Below are 19,926 nucleotides of genomic sequence, written 5' to 3'. Positions count from 1 at the left end.
TTTAACTAAAACAAACTTTTAAATGTATGCTGCATTGATGTAGACCATTAACGATTTTTCTACGTATGAGATGTTGTCTGGTTGGTCTACTCAAGGTAGAATATTGTGTCCCATTTGTATAAAGGATACAAAGTCATTTTGATTGAAGAATAAGGGTAAGAATTCGTGGTTCGATGGTCGTTAAAGATTCTTCGAGTTTGACCATCCTTTTTTGTGCAACAAGAATTCATTTAGGAAGAATGAAACTGAACTAGAAGAGAAACCCGTTAGATTGAGTGGTTTAGAAGTGTGACATCGAGTCAGTAGTATCCTTAAGATCGTCGAGAACGGAGTAGGGCATTTGGGATATGGCAGGAAGCATAATTTGACAAAATAAAGCATATTTTGAAAGTTGCCTTATTGAAAAGAGAACTTGGTTTATCATTATCTTGATGTGACCCTGATGAGTTTGGAAAATTCCAAATTAATTTTTGTGATGAGCAAACATTATTAAAATATTTAATTGCAAAATTATTAATTGATTTTCATTTAACATATGTTAATTAATAATCTTGTGATGCAGGATTGTTACTGGGCCGAAAAGAAAAGAAAAAATATATCAAACTCAATTGTATCAAAAATATTCAGCCTTGGTATTAAGACATTGTGATAATGTTGGCTGAAATCATATTTGGGCTAGAAATTGTTACTTAAGCCCAATTGGTTAAATCAATTCAGCATTGATTCAAAAATATTCAATACTGTATGGCTGAATTGATCATTATAATGTTGGGCCAAATTTAAATATGCAAGCCCAAATTTATTGTTGGTAAATGACCAACTTGCTTGGACCGAAATCAAAAGGAGATGGGGCACACAATATTGCTTTATCCTTTTAACAAATAAAACCCATTTCTTTAATTATGCTGCACACTCCCAACGGACTCCACTCATACCATGTGATGGAATTCAAATCTCTTTGAAGTAGAGTTAATAAATGCATGAGAACTATGAGAGAGAAATTGTGTTTGACAAGATTGATTGCTTAATGCTGCACGCTACTCTAAGGGAAGTAAAAACAAGCTATTTTCAATTAATTTGTTTAATCACTTTGAATTGCTTTTCTTCAGATCCTCTCTTCTCTCTCATCTCTTTCTTTCTTCTCTTCAGTCATTACACAGGAAACAATGGTGTCCATGAAAGCAAAAGTAAGCTACCGAAAGGAAGGAAGAACACTCTACAGGACCATCACTATGATGGCACGAAAAAGAAAAGTATGTAGTGGCTGAGATTTTTACCAAATATGGTTAGATTTGGTGAGGTAATCTCGAGCTCTTCATGCTCAGAAAAGGAAGATGAAGATTTGGCCAGCAAGGGAGATTCTTGAAGCATGGCTTGTCTTTGATTCTGCTCAACCACCACAGGAAGTAGCTAGAGTGGCGAAGTGATGGTTGAGGCAGAGATTGAAGCAGATGAAGTCATCATCATCATGAAGCATCAAGGGCCAGAAATCCATCTTGGAGAGCAAGCCAAGGATGGAGAGCTCGGATTGATGAAGATTGATGATCAAGGAAGGACTAGAGGTAATTGCATGTTGGGTTTTGCATGGTTATCTCTTCTCTCTCTATGTGGCCGAACCGGTTCTGTTTGTTGAAGGAGGAAGAAGTTGGTTCGGTTTTTGCTTCAATGAGTGGAGGCTCCTTTCTTCTATAATAAGGGTGGACAACCACTGTTTGAAGCAAGGAGAAAATTTTGAGAGTGCAAGACATAGAGTTCTCAGAGCTACCTGAGCTAACAGTTTTCTCTTCTCCTTCAATGTTCTCTGTTTTGTAATTTTTCTGTTTAATTTTGTCATGTCTTGAGTCTCATGGAAAAAGGCAAACAGTGAGGTTTGTAAGAAAAAGCCATAGAGCGGAAAAAGGCAGAGAGTGCAAAATTAAAAGAAAAAGCCATAGATGTCTTAGAGGTCCTTTGTTCATCTATGTTGTGTTTCATGATTCTGTGGGAATCCCCTTGTAAGTTGGGTTAGCATTTTACAAGTTGTAATCAGATTGATTATAGTGAAATTCCATCATGTTTGTGATGGAGACTGGATGTAGGCTGCACTGCACTTAGCAGCCGAACCAGGATATATCTGGGTGCAATCTTCTTCTTTCTACTCCATTTCTGTTTTTCAAATACACAGGAGCAAAAACCAGAAGTTTCTCGTGCCAAGTGACGAGACAAAAAGAAAAGTCTCGTGGCTAGGGACGAGACAAAACAAAAAGTCTCGTGTGTAGCGAAGAGATAAAAAGAGTAAAAGTTTCCAGAATTAGTCTAATAAGCCAGCAAGTGTTATCAAGCAAAAAGGGGGCTAAGATTCAACCCCCCCTTCTCTTAGCCACTGAAACCATCAGACCCATATTAAAAAAATATGTTTGATAATATCATACACACGGTAGTAGACGACGAGTGAACCAAGGATAGCAATAAGGTTAGGTTAGACTTGATGGACACTTGTAGGCGGTCAGATCTGAACTTAAAGAAACTTGACAATGATCAATAGTCTAAACCAAAAGTTGTATTTGCTCGAATGATGGGTCAAAGGCAAAATATTTGTAGGTAGATTAGGTTATTCTTAGGTCGACTATTATGGATAATGACATCATTAACCTTAGAGTAGACGATGACATGCTATTAATAGAGGATGATGATGATTAAGAAAAAAAAATGAGGTAGATGGAGATAAAAAAGAAGAAGACGAGTTCGATAATTAAGAAGTTACCTCAAAAGAGGAGGATGAACCAGAGAAAGAAGATGATGAATCCGAATAACAGTAACCTAAGTATAGTTTAACTAGTTTGTTATATCTTTAAACTTTAATTAGATTATTATATAATTATATTGTACGCTAGCCACATAACTATTTTCATTCTTGTTTTAGGTAGACTGCCACCTTTGCAGGACCAAGGAGATGTCAATGATGATACCTATCAAGAATCGTAGTGATTAGGGTTTGTTATGCTTTGTTTGAAAATATTTTATTTCTTTGAATTTTTATTCTGTACACCTAATATTTACCTTATATATAGTTGACTATTTTCATTAAAAATACTCCTTGATTTTTATTAATTGAGATTTGACTATTAATTGTTGATTATAGGTTCTAATAAGTACAAAAAATTATTGTTATCATCGAGTTTACTGTTGATTAATTTGAAGGTAATGTGGCGCAAAACCATAGCACATGGCGCCAAACTTATCGTTGGAATTTGTCTGACGGTAATCACCTCCATATTTTTGTCAATTATTTAATGGAATTAGTCGCTAATTTTACCAAAAATTATCATCGAATTTTAGAATCCGATAGTAATTAGTTATTGACAAGGAGTTTATCATTGAATTGAGTCTGACGCTAAATTCGACGATACTTAAAGAATTTCTTGCAATGCCTTCTCCTTTTCTTGGTTGTTTCTTCGTCTTCTTCTTGTTTTTTATTCTTATTAAGAAGGTGAAACAAAAAGAATTATGAGTAGGTAAAAGAAAAAAAACAAGAAGAGGTTAAAAAGTTTTGAATTGTGTAGAATTTTATCCAAAAAAATAGCACCAAAATATTTTAATTGTGCCATAAGAAGTTTCTTAATTTTGACACCGAAATTTTTTAACCGTAACACAAGTTCTTGTTAAGAGAGTGAAATAAAGAAATTATAAGAATATGAAATAAGATGATGATGATGTTGATGATGATGAAGAAAAAATTGGGCATAATTTATTAGAAATAGTAATGAATTTTTTTAACCGTGACACAAGTTTTTGTTAAAGGGGGTGAAATAAGAAGAAAAAAAACAATGAACAAGAAGAGACAAAGGATTGAGAGTTTTAAATTGTGTAGAATTTATTAGAAAAATAGTACCAAAAATTTTTAATTACGACACAAAGTTTTTTAATTTTGACATTGAAATTTTTTAACCATAACACAAAACTTCTTAACATAAAAATTTTTAACCAAATTTTTTTATTATTGAACTATGGTATTAAACTCATATATAACATGTCTAATTATTTCTGTGTCATTTGTAATAAATTGTTGTATTTTTTGTTCTAAAATATATTTGAGTGTATTTTATTAGTTGATGAGTTAAAATTTTAAATTTCTGATTCTTTAAAATATTTTTGTGTCATTTATAAAAAAATTTGGTGTTATTTTTAACAAATTTCTTATATTATTAATCTAAAATTTTTATATCACTTTTGTTATCCTTAAATTAATCATTTGATATTGAATTAAGAAGAAAAAGAAATCAAGGTTATGAAAAAGAAAGAGATGATGACGATGATTATGATAAAAGTGAAGAGAAGGAAAAAGAAAAAAAAATAAAACATAAATAAAAATATAAATTTGATTTGGTCGAACTAAATTAAAAAAAGCTTCATCCTTTATTTTTTTTATATATATTTGATACGTTAACAATTAATTTTTTATATATTAGTATGACAAGTAGGGTTGGAAGTGAGACGAGTTTAGTCGAATTAGATTAAACTAAGGCCCGACTCACGAAAATTAAGTTTGACTCACGACTTGATTCATTAACAATCGAGCTTATTTTGTAAGCTCAAGATCGGCTCAACGAAAACTCACGAATTGACTCGAGCTCGCGAACTGCTCAAATAATAGGAACATAATCTATAATTCTACATCAATAAATTATAACTTATATATATTAAAAAATATTAAAAAAAATAAATTTAATATATCATTTATCTATCAATTATAAATTTTTTATTTATGTCTTACATAAAAAATATATATAAAAAATGACTATAAAATTTTAAACAATTAAAAATATTTATATATATGTAAAATTATATATTACTATTATATGTATATATTAAATTATTAATACGCATATCTTATATGCATTTAATCTATATTTTAATATTATTATATATATAATAAAGCTAGCTTACGAGCTAATGAGCTGAACTTATCCAAACTAAAGCTTGACTTATTTAATTTATGAGCTCAAAATTAAGTTCAAACTCAATCCATCAACTCACGAATTTAGCTTATCAAGCTATTAATGAATCGAATTTGAGCCGACTTGACTCACTTTCAGCCCTACAACTAGTAAATGGGTAAAAAAAATTCATGAAAATCCAAAATTTAGGTCATAATTAATTATTTTGTTGTGATAAGATCATATGTGGATGCCCATTTCCAAAGTAACTTAGTTTATCAAGGATGACTCTATTTATTATAGTTTGAAAAATGTCATCTTGTACACCTATAAATAGAGGCTCAAGCCTCTGAATAAAAACACACAGCAATAATATAACTAATATATTCCCTCTCTCTCTCTCTTTCTTACTATAAAGCACTTATTTTCTTTTCTCTTACTACACAAAACCAAATAATAAGAAATCGATTCCCTTTTATGTTGCAATCAAATACCCTTCTCCTATATTACTATTACAATTCTTTCTCTCTTTATTTTATAAGTATTTTAAATTCTATTTTCTATTACTCTTTACATATAACATTAATAGCAATATTAACCATCTTTATTATATTGAAATAGTAACAATAAACAAATGCAATTCTCTCTCTCTTTATTTTTAATACTTTTCTTATCTTTGTATATATATACACATACAACATATATATTATATATATATAAATATTATTGAGCTAATTTATTAATAATAGAGTCTTCTTTATACATCTTATTTATATATCTTTTATTTATTTTACAACACGTTATCAGCACGAGACTCTGATCAAATCTTTAGGAAGACTCAGGTAATATTTTCATTATGTCGAAACTCTCTCATCTTGAATTCAATGCTCTTGATATATCTGGAAACAATTATTTATCATGGATATTAGATGCTGAAATCTATCTTGATTCAATGGATCTTGGAGATACCATTAAGGCTGAAAATAATGCATCCCAGAAGGATAAAGCTAAAGCCATGATTTTTCTCCGTCGTCATTTGACGAAGGATTGAAAATGAATATCTCACATTAAAAGATCCTGCAGATCTTTGGAAAGACCTTGAAGAAAGGTATAATCATCAGAAAACGGTAATACTTCCTCAGGCCCGATATGAATGGACACATTTGCGTTTACAAGATTTTAAATCTATAAATGAATATAATTCTGCAACGTTTCGAATCACCTCACGAATGAAATTGTGTGGGAAAAAAATAACTGATCATGATATGTTGGAGAAAACTTTCTCAACCTTCCATGCCTCGAATGTGCTCCTGCAGCAGCAGTATCGAGAAAAAGGGTTTAAAAAATATTCTGAGTTAATTTCTTGCCTTCTTGTTGCCGAACGCAACAATGAGTTATTATTGAAAAATCATGAAGCGCGCCCAGCTGGTGCCGCCCCATTTCCTGAAGTAAATGCGGCAAATCATTACCCCAGAAGAGGTAAATGGCAAGCTTTTAAAAATAAGAAAAATTATGGAAGGAAAAAGAATTATGTTCAAAAGAGAGGATCTCACCAGAAGTGGGATAAAGAAAGGAATATCAGGCAGAATAAATCAACAGAGGAGAAGTGCTTCCGCTGTGGTGGAAAGGGCCATTGGTCACGTACCTGTCGTACCCCAAGGCACCTAGTCGATCTTTACCAGGCATCTTTGAAAAAGAACGACAAAGGAAGGAAACAATTTTGTTCAAATGATGCTGAGAACTCCACCACTCATTATGATGTATCAGATTTCTTTGAGGACCCTGAAGGAAATATTGGTCATTTGATCAATGATGGAATAGTTTAATATGTGGGATTGTGAAGTATATATGTAAATAAATAATGTAAAGAACTTATTGTTAAGTTTATTTTCTATGTATTTAAGTTTCAAATGATGTACATAATAATGAATATTAATATGAATTTTGAAATTATTAAATGTGTCAAATTTTAAAATAAAATTTTAGTATATGACATTTTATGTACAGTGTTTCTTAGAAAAATAATTCTGATCAATTCAATTTAACTGTGCATACTACTCATTTTATTATTATTTGTTTTGAAGAATGGCAAGGATATGTAATGAAGATGTATGCCTTGCGGATAGTGCAAGTTCGCACACTATTCTCAAAAGTGATATATTTTACCCATCTTGTGCCAAAAGAGGAATATGTTAACACTATTATTGGCTCAGGCAATGTGATAGAAGGCTCCGGAAGAGCTATAATTTTGTTTCCTGGAGGAACAAAATTTATAATAAATAATGCACTGTTGTCTACCAAGTCTCGAAGAAACTTGTTGAGTTTTAAAGATATTCGACGAAATGGATATCATATTGAAACTATGAATGAGGGAAATCATGAGTATTTATATATCACAACTCATGATTCAAATAAGAAAGTTATATCAGAAAAATTACCCTCACTTTCATCTGGGTTGTATTATACCAAGATTAGTGCAATTGAATCACATGCCACTGTAAACCAGAAGTTTACTAGCCCAAATGAATTCATAACTTGGCACGACCGATTGGGTCATCGGGGAACAACCATGATGAGGAGAATTATTGAAAACTCTCATGGACATTCACTAAAGAACCAGAAGATTCTTAAAACTAGTGAATTTTGTTGTGCTGCATGTTCTCAGGGAAAGCTAATTTTAAAGCCATCACCAGTAAAGATTGGATTTGAGTCCCCTGAATTCCTAGAAAGGATTCAAGGTGATATATGTGGACCTATTCATCCACCATGTGGATCTTTTAGATATTTTATGGTCCTGATAGACGCATCTTCGAGATGGTCACATGTGTGCTTATTATCTTCTCGCAACCTGGCGTTTGCGAGATTACTGGCTCAAATTATTCGATTAAAAGCACAATTTCCAGAAAATTCAATTAAAGCAATTCGTCTTGATAATGCTGGTGAATTTACTTCCCAAGCTTTTGATGCTTATTGTATGGCTAATGGAATAAGTGTTGAACATCCAGTAGCTTATGTTCACACACAAAATGGGTTAGCAGAATCACTTATTAAGCGCCTCCAATTAATTGCTAGACCCTTGCTTATGAGAACAAATCTCCCAACCTCGGTTTGGGGGCATGCTATTTTACATGCCGCAGCACTTATTCGTTTGAGGCCAACGAGTTATTATCAATTCTCTCCTATACAATTAGCTTTTGGCCAGCAGCCAAATATTTCCCATTTAAGAATATTTGGGTGTGCGATATATGTTCCCATTGCACCACCTAATCGCACCAAAATGAGACCCCAAAGAAAATTGGGGATATATGTTGGATATGATTCTCCCTCTATAGTGAGGTATCTTGAGATACAAACTGGTGATGTGTTTAAAGCCTGGTTTGCGGATTGTCATTTTGATGAATCAAAATTTCCAACATTAGGGGGAGAGAGTAAGCTTCCTGAAAAGGAACTTAATTGGAATGCATCATAGTTGATGCATTTAGATCCTCGATCAGGGCAATGTGAACTAGAAGTTCAAAAGATTATACATTTGCAAAGAATAGCAAATGAATTGCCTGATGCATTTTCCGATACAAAGAGGATAACCAAATCTTACATACCAGCGGAAAATGCCTCAATTCGAATTGACGTCCCAGTAGGACAAGTAGCCACTGAAGCAAATTCACGCCAGAAGCGTGGTAGGATGGAAAATGCCCCAATTCGAATTGATGTCCCAGTATGGCAAATAGCCACGGAAGCAAATACACGTCAGAAGCGTGGCAGGCCTGTCGGTTCCAAAGACAAAAATCCTCGAAAGAGAAAAGAGGTAAATAATATTCCTGTTGAAAAAGACATAGTAAAGACACCTGCAGTTGTCCAAAATTCTGATATAACGTCAGAAGACGTTCAGGTACCTGAAATTTGTGAAAACGACGAGATCTCGATAAATTATGTCTTTACAGGAGAGAAATGGGCAAGATCAGTTGAAGAATGTCGACAAAGAAATGATTGGCCAAAATGGGAAGCAGCCATGAAGGCTGAATTAGACTCACTTGCAAAACGTGAGTCTTTGGACCTATAGTCCGTACACCTGCAGATGTAAACCTGTTGGATACAAATGGGTATTTGTGAGAAAACGAAATGAGAAAAAGAAGTTGTGCGCTATAAAGCCCACTTGTGGCACAAGGTTTTTCACAAAGGCCCGATATAGATTATGAAGAAACGTATTCCCCTGTAGTGGATGCGATAACATTGCGTTATTGGTCAGTTTATCTGCATATCTAAAACTGCATATGCATTTAATGGGTGGTAACAGCCTATTTATACGGCTCATTAGATAGGGATATCTATATGAAAGTCCCTGACGGATTAAAGATATCTAAACCATCCAGTGAATATTCACAAGGGTTATACTCATCAAATTGCAAAGATCTTTATATGGTCTAAGCAATCTGGACGAATGTGGTATAATCGTCTTACTGAGTATCTAGCCAAAACGGTTTCAAGAATGATGACATCTGCCCAGGTGTTTTTCATAAAGAAAACTACATCTGGGTTCATTATAATTGCTGTGTACGTTGATGATTTAATATCATTGGGACTCCTGAAGAGATTCCAACAATAAAAAACTCTAAAAGAAGAGTTTGAGATGAAGATCTTGGAAAGACTAAATTTTGTCTCGGCCTGCAGATCGAGCATATAAAAACGGGATCTTTATTCATCAAACAACATACACAGAAAAGATCTGAAGAGATTTTATATGGATAAGTCACACCCATTAAGTACCCCAATGATCGTAAGATTTTGGATGTGAAAAAGGATCAATTCCGTCCTAAAGAAGAAATGAAGATATCCTTGGTCCTGAAGTACCATATCTTAGTGCCATTGGAGCACTAATGTATCTTGCTAATAATACGCGACCTGACATATCATTCGCGGTGAATTTACTAGCAAGGTATAGTTCCTCCCCAACCAAGACATTGGAGTGGAATCAAACAAATTTTTCGATATCTTCATGGAACGGTTGATATGGGATTGTTTTATCCCTACGGATCCAAGTCACAACTAGTTGGCTATGCAGATGCCAGATACTTGTCTGATCCACATAAAGGGAGATCTGAAACAGGATACCTGTTCACATATGGTGGTACAGCTATATCTTGGAGGTCCACGAAACAGACAATTGCTGCAACATCCTCTAATCATGCTGAAATACTGGCGATTCATGAAGCTAGTCGCGAGTGTTTTTGGCTGAGGAGTTTGATTCAATATATTATGTCATCATGTGGACTGATTGATCATAAGATAGCTCCAACTGTCCTGTTTGAAGATAATACAGCATGTATTGCTCAACTTAAAGGCGGATACATTAAAGGCGATAGAACAAAGCACATTTCTCCCAAATTCTTCTTCACTCATGATCTTCAAAATCAAGGGACAATTGATGTCCAACAGATCCGGTCAAGTGACAATCTGGCAGATTTATTTACAAAGTCACTCCCAAAATCCTCCTTTGAAAGATTGGTACATGAGATTGGGATGCGCCGATTTCGAAACGTTAAATGATGTCGGCAAGAGGGGGAGACTGTACTCTTTTTTCCTTGGTCAGGTTTTTTTCCCATTGGGTTTTTCTTGACAAGGTTTTTAATGAGGCAGTCCCCATCACAAAAGATATTGTACTCTTTTTCCTTCACTAAGGTTTTTCCCACAGGTTTTCTTTAGTAAGGTTTTAATGAGGCAATAATCCTAAATGGGCATCCAAGGAGGAGTGTTGTGATAAGATCAAATGTGGATGCCCATTTCCAAAATAACTTAGTTTATCAAGGATGACTCTATTTATTATAGTTTGAAAAATGTCATCTTGTACACCTATAAATAGAGGCTCAAACCTCTGAATAAAAACACCTAGCAATAATATAACTAATATATTCCCTCTCTCTCTCTCTTACTATAAAGCACTTATTTTCTTTTCTCTTACTACACACAACCAAATAATAAGAAATCGATTCCCTTTTATGTTGCAATCAAATACCCTTCTCCTTATATTACTATTACAATTATTTCTCTTCTTTTATTTTATAAGTATTTTAAATTCTATTTTCTATTACTCTTTACATATAACATTAATAGCAATATTAACCATCTTTATTATATTAAGATAGTAACAATAAACAAATGCAATTCTCTCTCTCTTTATTTTTAATACTTTTTCTTATCTTTGTATATATATACACAATACAACATATAATATTATTATATATATATAAATATTATTGAGCTAATTATATTAATAATAAAGTCTTCTATTTATACATCTTTATTTTATATATCTTTTATTTATTTTACACATATTTAACATTGTTGTTACGCATAGGAAGGATGATGGATGAAACTGAAAATGAGCATGCAGTAGGCACCGTTACCTTACTACATAACGTTAAAAGGGGTCCCACGTGGGGTCTCTGGTCTACCTTTGGACCCTGGGGTCCTTCTCATTCCAACATTCGAACCACCACCTGACCTAACTATTTTTCTTTCTTTTCCTTTTCCTCTCATTCGAAGGAACCCCCATACTCCATAGTCAAATCAAACCCCCAAAACCCAAAACCTCACACCAAATTTCATTTTCACCCATGGCTTGGGTACCAAGATTCAACGCAAGTCGTATATGGCTACCTGCATTTCTCTTCTCTCTTTGTATCCTCTTCTTCACTCCCACTATCCCTCGCTCCCACAACCACCACCATTTCGTTGACATGCGCAATCTTCTCGGTAACCACGCTCGCTTCAATCTTCAACCATATTAATCACTTCTCTTGTTTTTGTTTTCCTTCTTCTCATCGTTTCAGCTTCTCGCTCTTTTGCAGGTGTTCCCAACACCATCAATGTCATCACAAATTTCCCTTTCTTAATTGTTGGTGTTCTGGGCTTTGTTCTAGCCCTCGATGGAGCTGTCTTCTACATAAGGTTTTCCACTACTCTTCTCGCCATTTTAACTAAAATTGCTACGATCGCTGTCTTCAGATGATAGCAGTCCTTTTTTTTTTTTTTTTCAGTTCTCAAGGAGAAGTCTATGCTTGGGTAGTATTCTATGCTGGAATAGTAGGCGTGGCTTTTGGTTCTGCTTATTACCATTTGAAGCCTGACAACCACCGTGTGTTGTGGGACACTTTACCGGTTGGTATTGCAGACCAAGTATTCGACGTTTATTCTCTGATTCTTATCCCTTTTTTTTTATACTCTATGGTGTTTGAGTTTAAGTAGTAAATAGAAGACATTTTCCAACTGCATGATGGATTCGTTTTGATGAGAGGCTTTCTGATTAAACTAACACATTAACAGTAGATACTTTTGATGGTGTAACGAATTTTCAGTTCCATATACCACTCACCGAATTCTCTCTAAAGGAATACTCGTAATTTAGCTATGGAAATTAACAAATTTCATACTTGTTCTTGTACTAGTTTTCCAGTAACTCTGTCTAAATGCATTTTTTTTTTACTTTACAAAGTTGCAATGATGTCTGGGAACTGCTATTCTCGCATCTATTTTCACTCAAACGTTCACTGGTTTTGTCAATGCCAGATGATGGTGGCATTTTCTTCGCTTTTTTCCGCATTGGTTGTTGAGAGATTCGGCCAGAGGATCGGGTTGTTCTGCCTGTTTGCACTCATTTTTGCTGCCGTTCTTTGTGTAGTTTATGAACGGTTAGTTCTTCTTTTCCTTACATACTTTAAAATTGCTGTTTCTGTCTTTGAATTCATTCTTCAAGTCAAGGTGCTGAAACAGTATCCCAGTTTTCGTCTGAATTCTGTCTTCTAGTTGGTTGCAGAAATTATAATGACATTCGGTTCTGCATGATATTCCAGTTGACTCTTCCTCTAGCTATTCCAGTAATAGCATTTATGTATAGCTCCAAGTACACTCACTCAAGATATTGGTTTCTGGCTACAGGTAATCTCATAGACATTTGTAATGCTGTGGTTTTAATTTGCTTTGTTTAGTGTTTGCTAACTCTGTCGACTGCCATCATTGCCTTGATGAAATGGCAGTAGTAACAGGAATAGGAAACTCTAAGAAAAGAAGTAAACTCTTGTACCATTCGCAGCTTTATATTTTCTACCAAATGAACTTTGGTGGGTACCTTACATAAACTATAATTGAATATATGGGAAAGGAAGATGTCACTCCACTTGTTGGTCACACTGCTAATGCCCTATATAGTGGGCGCTTATGGACTTATTCATTTGAATGGAAACTAGTGGTATTTTCTTATAACAGGGTGGATTTCATGTAATGATGTAGCCAGTTTGATAGGGATAGGGATAAGATAAAGGGTCAAGTATTAAGATATTCTGTTTGATTATGAAAAGAAAAATATAACTCTCATCAAAGATGCACTAATCAAGAGGAAGTCAATAATATTGGGGTTATCATAGTTGTGATGAATTCTAGTGCATATAAGACTATAGTCCCCTAAAATGAGTTTGATTTCAGGGTTTGCCTTTGCTATACTACCGCTATGCCTGGTTCTGTAGCTTTTAGGACAAGTTTCTGTGTTTTGAGTTTATACTAGCCCTCAGGAAGGATCACTCATTATATATTTTTTTCTCTGATTTTGAGGGCATACTTGTGTCTTAATGTCTGAATGAGAGCTAGCTTGATTGTTTTTTTAACCCCTTGTTGCATTTTGTATTATAATTTCTTTTCCCCTTATTTGTCCCATGAAACATTCTTCAGTTGTGTTGTGACCCGCTGCCCCCTATAAGCAATATATTCCTTTCTGTTACACTGTCCATGAATGATGTAAATTTTAAGGAAAACAAGACAGCTGTTAACATACAAGTTCAGGAACTTAAATCTTGGTCATGACCTTGAGTAATAGGCTATTACTAATACCCATATATACCATTCATTTTTGTGGTAAGCTTTGAAGCTTGAAATGTTTTGGCACAGGTATTTATCTGCTAGCAAAATTTGAAGGCGCTACTGACAAGAAACTTTACCATGCAAATAACTACATTATCAGCGGGCATTCTTTGGAACACTTATGCTTGTCGTTGATCCCAATTGTGCTCAGCATAATGCTCATCTACAGGGAATCTAAGTTTCAAAGGTTTTTGATCAAAATGCCTTGTAACTCTTCTGATTTCACATAGAGAAAAACTCTTGTTCTATAATAATCTGTTGGCTTGATGACAGGTTAGTTGATCTTAAAGATCGACATCAAAGAGGAGTGAATGATGATTTTTCAACTGAGCTATATATGGCTGAGACTTTACAGCACACTGAGCAAGTCAAAACAAACTAGATGAAACTCTCTTCCATAACTTTGAAAAACTAACAATTTTAACTGTCTAGTAGTGTCAAATTCCTTTGTTTTATGTGTGTAAAGGAATCATAGTTGACACTTACCTGCATTAATTGTCGGCCATATGGATGATGGATGGGAGAGCTCGTGCATTCTACGACATGATAGAGGTCCTTAGGTGACAAACAAGTGTGTGTCTGACACGCGTTGTTTTTCTTTTTGTCGTTGAGATCATTGCCCTTGTCAGTCTTGGAACAGTTGATTGTGAGGCATTGGAGACTTTGTATTCTAGTCTTATTATTAGAGTAAATGTCTTTTCCGATCCTTAACCATTATCCCGAAGTAATTCGTCTAAGTGGCCGTGTGAACGGTGACCTACAGATATGTTAGGGACTGCTTAATCCAATAACAGGGGTGCGTAGACCAATTACTTGGATGGTTCGGGACCGGTTAGAGATTTTCGAATTGTGGAGAGGTGCTTTGTCTTTCGAACAAATGGTTAGGGATCGAAAAGGACAATTACTCCTTATTATTATTGGTCTCATTTTTACTCATTCGTTTTCTTGTTGGAAGTGAGAGAGTAACTAACATAGAGAGAAGAACGAAGATTTACTTGTATGTTCTTAGAGTATATTTAATGCGTATTTGGGTACAATTCATTAGGAAAGATGGCTGTAAATGTTTCTGATGCGTTGTGATTGACATAAGCCTGTGATCTTGTATGTTTTCTTGTGACCATTTGATGATCGATAAATCCAAGAGGGTGGCATCAAAGGCTTAACACTAACAAAGGTTGTAGCACGTGTAGGGACTTGAGGTGCTTTGGAAAGATATGCTTGCTTCACATGCCGTTGCTTTGTCCTTTTGAATAGCCTTTTGTGTGTTCTTATTTGATGGCTCCTAATATTATTCACAATCATGTGGCTGTACCAGCATATACATTATACACAATAATTTATTTGTATTACAATCGGTGATCTTTGGTTTCTTTAGGTTGGGTTCACAAGTTTGAGAACATCGGCTTTCAAAATTCCTCTTCTTTATCTATTTTAAACTCATGGATAAGAAAAAATTTAAAAATCTTAAATCATCTCTTCTATTTTCTTTTTTTCCCCTTCCATAACATTTCCTTTCCTTTTCCTGACAATTTGCAAATACACCCTTGGGGGTCTCTTTCCTTCTCCATCTTGCTAAGGTGATCAATTTTTTCAAAATATACTGTCTCTATTTTGAAGTCTCCAAAGAAAAGGTTGCTTCTGATTACAAGAGTGACTGATATCAGCAAATTAAAAGTAAAAGATGACTCCTTGGATAAACAAAATAAAAATGGAAGTTTGCCAATTTGTCACCACATAAAAGTTTTTGTTGAATCTTTACTGCATCCCTAAAATCTTATTTCCAAAATTTTCAGGCTCATAAACATAAGGGTGGCAATGAGTAGGGTTTGGTTCCAACCCAATCCTATTCACGGGTTGAGAATATTTCAACTCTAACCCTACCCGTTTTTAACCTGCGGTTACAGAAAAGATACACTATTATTATATAATTTGATGATAATTTAAAATAGAACTGATTTTTATGTAAAAAAAAATATTTAATTTATCAATTAATGATTTTTTTTAGTGGTTAATGATCTTTTGCATTTAGTGAGAGATCTTTGGTTTAACATCCACTTAAAACATATTTATATAAATATATAACATATACATATATAAAGTGCGGATTAATCGGGTAGGGTTGAGGCTCAACCTTCACGAAAATCCTACCCGCACCCTACCCTACCCGCTGCGGATCGAGTTGACAACCCTACCTGACCAGGTGAGGTTAGATTGAGTACCCACGAATAGAGTACATATTGCCACCCTTATTTAAACATGCCAATTTTTGCAACGATAAATTTATACTCCCTGCATTTACAACAAATTATCACGTTTCACAAAATTGGTTTATAGATGTGTTTAAATTGGTAGACTTCCTGACCAAAAAAAAAAATGGCAGACTTCATTGCACTCTACCCTATCCAAAATTAAGTAAAAGAAAGTAAGTACAACAAAAAAATTTTCTGCCGTTTTCATAATTATATATTGTAAAAGAATTTAGTCAGCGTTATCGGTATACTATTTAATTTGTTAAAATTAATTTTAAAATATAAATTATTTTATTTCTAACTTTTAATTAAAATTAATTAGGTATATGTTCGTCATGTGCAAATCAGGCACACACTATAATACTATATATGTAGCTGCACTCAATTTGTTGATATCAACTTACTTTCTATTTAAAAAAATGTTAGAGGTTCAAATTCTATCTTTTGCATATAGCAATCTATTAATCAGCGACAAACTTTTAAATAAGGCTCAAATCTTCAATCAATTAATTTTTGATTTGACAAATTAAAAAATATCATGTGTAACTAAAAAAAAAAGAGAAATTATATGTAATGTAGTATAAGCAGATATGTACACATAAAAAATTAACTATCAATAGTTGATTTTGGTATATAGACGGATTTTTTTTTTTTGGTCATTACAACACAATATACCCATACAACACAGTCACCCACACTAATAGTTTTTTTTTTTTTTTTGACTAATAGAATTTGAACCCAAATGTGATTATTTAGGAGACTTTGTTATAATATGCTCTACTAGAACCAAGCCTCCAACCTGTATGCACCGACTTTGATGTAAACTAAACAACTCAAGCACAGTATATATGTAACTAAACCAAGAGCACACACATATGTTTATTGTGGGGGTTGGTATAGTTGGTCATAGTAAAAAAGTATGCACGCCATTTTGTACAAAAAGAAAAAAAGGGCCCCACTTAAAATTTGAAATAATGTAAATCCAAGTGTCGGCAGTGTACCATAAAAGAGTAGAGTTTGGATATCCCTCACTCTATCTATACAAAATAGTAACAAAATACTTGTCATCATGCTCTTTAAATAATATATACACTATATAATGATCAATTTAATTTAGCAACAAAGAAAGTACTCGAGGAGGAGACGATAAATGAATTAAAAAGGTAAATATCCAAGTGAGAAGTGGACCACCAAGTGGGTTGGGAAGCAAAGGTAATAATTGGCTTTGGAGTTACGCATATGCAACAATGAATGAATGCGATTACTAAACTAAACTTAGGGTTACAGGGTCAATTGTCAATCTCTAATATAATCAGCACTGACTCAGATTTTACAGTTTCGAGATGAACTTATATATAAAACCACAACATGCAATATTATTGGTTAAATAATAATAGATAGATGTAAATATAATATAATTTTTTTTCACAGTATCTCTTAATCTAACAAATCAAAAATTAATTTGTCGCGAATCTGAACTCTATTTAAGAGTTTGTCTTTGACCTGAGATAAAAACCATTATAGTATTTTTGAAGTGATTATGAGTTTCCAATTCAATTCACGAGTTCTATAAAAAGTCTGACAAGATTTTAATGTTTGGAATTGGACATATTGGAACATTGATATTAGTAGGTGTGCTCCTTAAATTTATTTTTCTAAATTAGATAAATAATAAGTTTTCTTTTTCTTTCAAAGATTAAAGACAAAAAAGAAAAAATTCTCTGAAAAACAAATAGTTATTGTGAAAAAAAAAAAAAAAACAGCATAATATATGGAACCTTACGCTACTGATAGCAAGTTGGCGCTACTGCATTCTTTTTGGGAATTCCTATAAAATATAAACCACCAGTTGATTTTGACCAATGAAAAGTGGATTTTTTTTTAAGTGGGCTAAGCATAAAATGTTATACTGTATATTACATAAATACATAACAGAAATTATATTTATATTATCTTTTTATTAATCATTTTAAATATGAAATAAAAAAGTTAAAAGTGAGTGTACGTAAAAATAACACAACATTTCTCGATACAACCAAACACGATGTTATAATAATAATAATAATAATAATAATAATAATAATAATAATAATGATTGCTTTGTCTGTTCATAATTTCAAACAATCTTATTAGATAACTAATTATGATACTAATCAACTACAATTAATTATTAATTGGGATGTAAAAAATTTTAAAAATTACCAAAAGTAACATATAATTCATTCTAAAAAATTAATTTTATTACCACAATAAAAAAAATAAAAACTATATAAAATTTTAATTATTTCACTTTTTTTTTTACACCCCAAAATAAAGTCTCTTTTTGCAGTGCTTCTCTTTCCATATAATTAATTATTAGTTAGGATGTAAAAAAATTTAAAAATTATCAAAAATAACATATAATTCATTCTAAAAAGTTAATTTTATTACTACAATAAAAACATAAAAACTATATGAAATTTTAATTACTTCACTCTCTTTTTTACATCTCCCCAAAATAAAGTCTCTTTTCGCCTTGCTTCTCTTTGTATTATATATGTACTTATTTTTGCCGTGTGTATTTTTTTCTATTGTACTTTTCAGGGACCAAATAGAAGATAATTGTTAAGATATTTTTTATATGGACCCCATTTAAGATAAGTTCGTCTTACCTCATCTCTCTGATTTGAGTGATATTGTCAAATTTGAAGCCGTTTTTCAAGGTCTCATTCCAAATAATTAAGATCAAAATCATCAAATGCAAGTTTTTGAATTTTTGAAGGTTGTATCTCACTTTTCTTATGATTCATTAAAATAGAAGAGTTATCTACAGGTATTGATATTGTAAAAGTTATATGTTCTCCTTCTTAAATATTAGTCTTTCTCTTAAAAATTCATCAATTTTTTTTTATTTTTTATGATTATTTTATATAAAAATTTGAATATATATCCTGTAAAATATGTAAAAAAGAAGTTAGAAAGACAAATATTAAAATTTATAATGTTTATTGAATTTCTTTTATCAATTTATACAAATACAATAATATCAATACCTATTGAATATTCTAATATTTTTTTATTATATAAAAAATTAAATTAAATGAATAGTAAAATATAAAATAATATTAAATTAAATAAAAAATATCTAATTTTTTATATTTAAATTCAAATGTAGAGGAAGTGTTCCAAATCCAACATGTTTTGAATGTTTAAAACTAAAAACTATTATGCAATAAAAATAAGAGATAAAGATTTGAACTTAAATACTTTAAGTCATAGTAAAGCATTTGAACTAACAAAACTATTTTTTATTTTTTAAAAAGATACTACTTTTTTTTATAAAAAGTTTGGGTTCATGGCTCCATTTATCTCAATTAAGCTCCACCCTGGTGCCTTTGTTTCTCTCTGCTGTACGTTCGCTTTCCTTTGCCGGTCCCTTGTTTTGCTCTACCGTGCTGAAGTCTCTCTTCCTTGTGCCTCTCTTCAACGTGGTCAACTTCTCTAATGTGCTTGTTTTTCTTTACACATAATTATTGGCGACAGAATTTTGAGCACGTCGCGAAAAAATACGTTGTCATTACTTCATTTGTCACTGTAAAGTTCTAAGGTCTACAATTTATTGTAAATCTCTCTTCTTAGATTTTTTATTTGAGTATTTAAAAAGAAAGAGATTAAAAGAAAGAAGTTTAAAATTTTTAGAATTTTTGGATGTTGCTTTGTTTATTATTTGGAATGATATTTTTTAGAATTTTTAGATATTAATGATTGTTATATTTTGATTTTTTGAATATTTTTTTATTTAAAAAAATTTAAAATATAATAAAAAATATCTAAAATTAAATAAAAAATATTAAAAATTATTATAAAAAATATTT

General features: G+C 32.4%; 1 protein-coding gene across 1 annotated transcript; it reads left to right on the top strand.

Moving 5' to 3' along the window:
• The first annotated feature begins 11,474 nt into the window (after window positions 1-11,474).
• Window positions 11,475-15,175, top strand: LOC130944065 (uncharacterized). The gene is made up of 7 exons (XM_057872202.1): window positions 11,475-11,666; window positions 11,762-11,861; window positions 11,951-12,071; window positions 12,480-12,601; window positions 12,727-12,848; window positions 13,851-14,010; window positions 14,097-15,175. The coding sequence occupies exons 1-7, from the start codon at window positions 11,528-11,530 to the stop codon at window positions 14,203-14,205; spliced, it is 873 nt and encodes a 290-aa protein (XP_057728185.1). The 5' UTR covers window positions 11,475-11,527; the 3' UTR covers window positions 14,206-15,175.
• The last annotated feature ends 4,751 nt before the right edge of the window (window positions 15,176-19,926 follow it).

Source organism: Arachis stenosperma, chromosome 8 (assembly GCF_014773155.1).
Source record: "Arachis stenosperma cultivar V10309 chromosome 8, arast.V10309.gnm1.PFL2, whole genome shotgun sequence".
NCBI lineage: Eukaryota > Viridiplantae > Streptophyta > Magnoliopsida > Fabales > Fabaceae > Arachis > Arachis stenosperma.
This window is presented reverse-complemented; position numbering and strand designations above follow the sequence as displayed.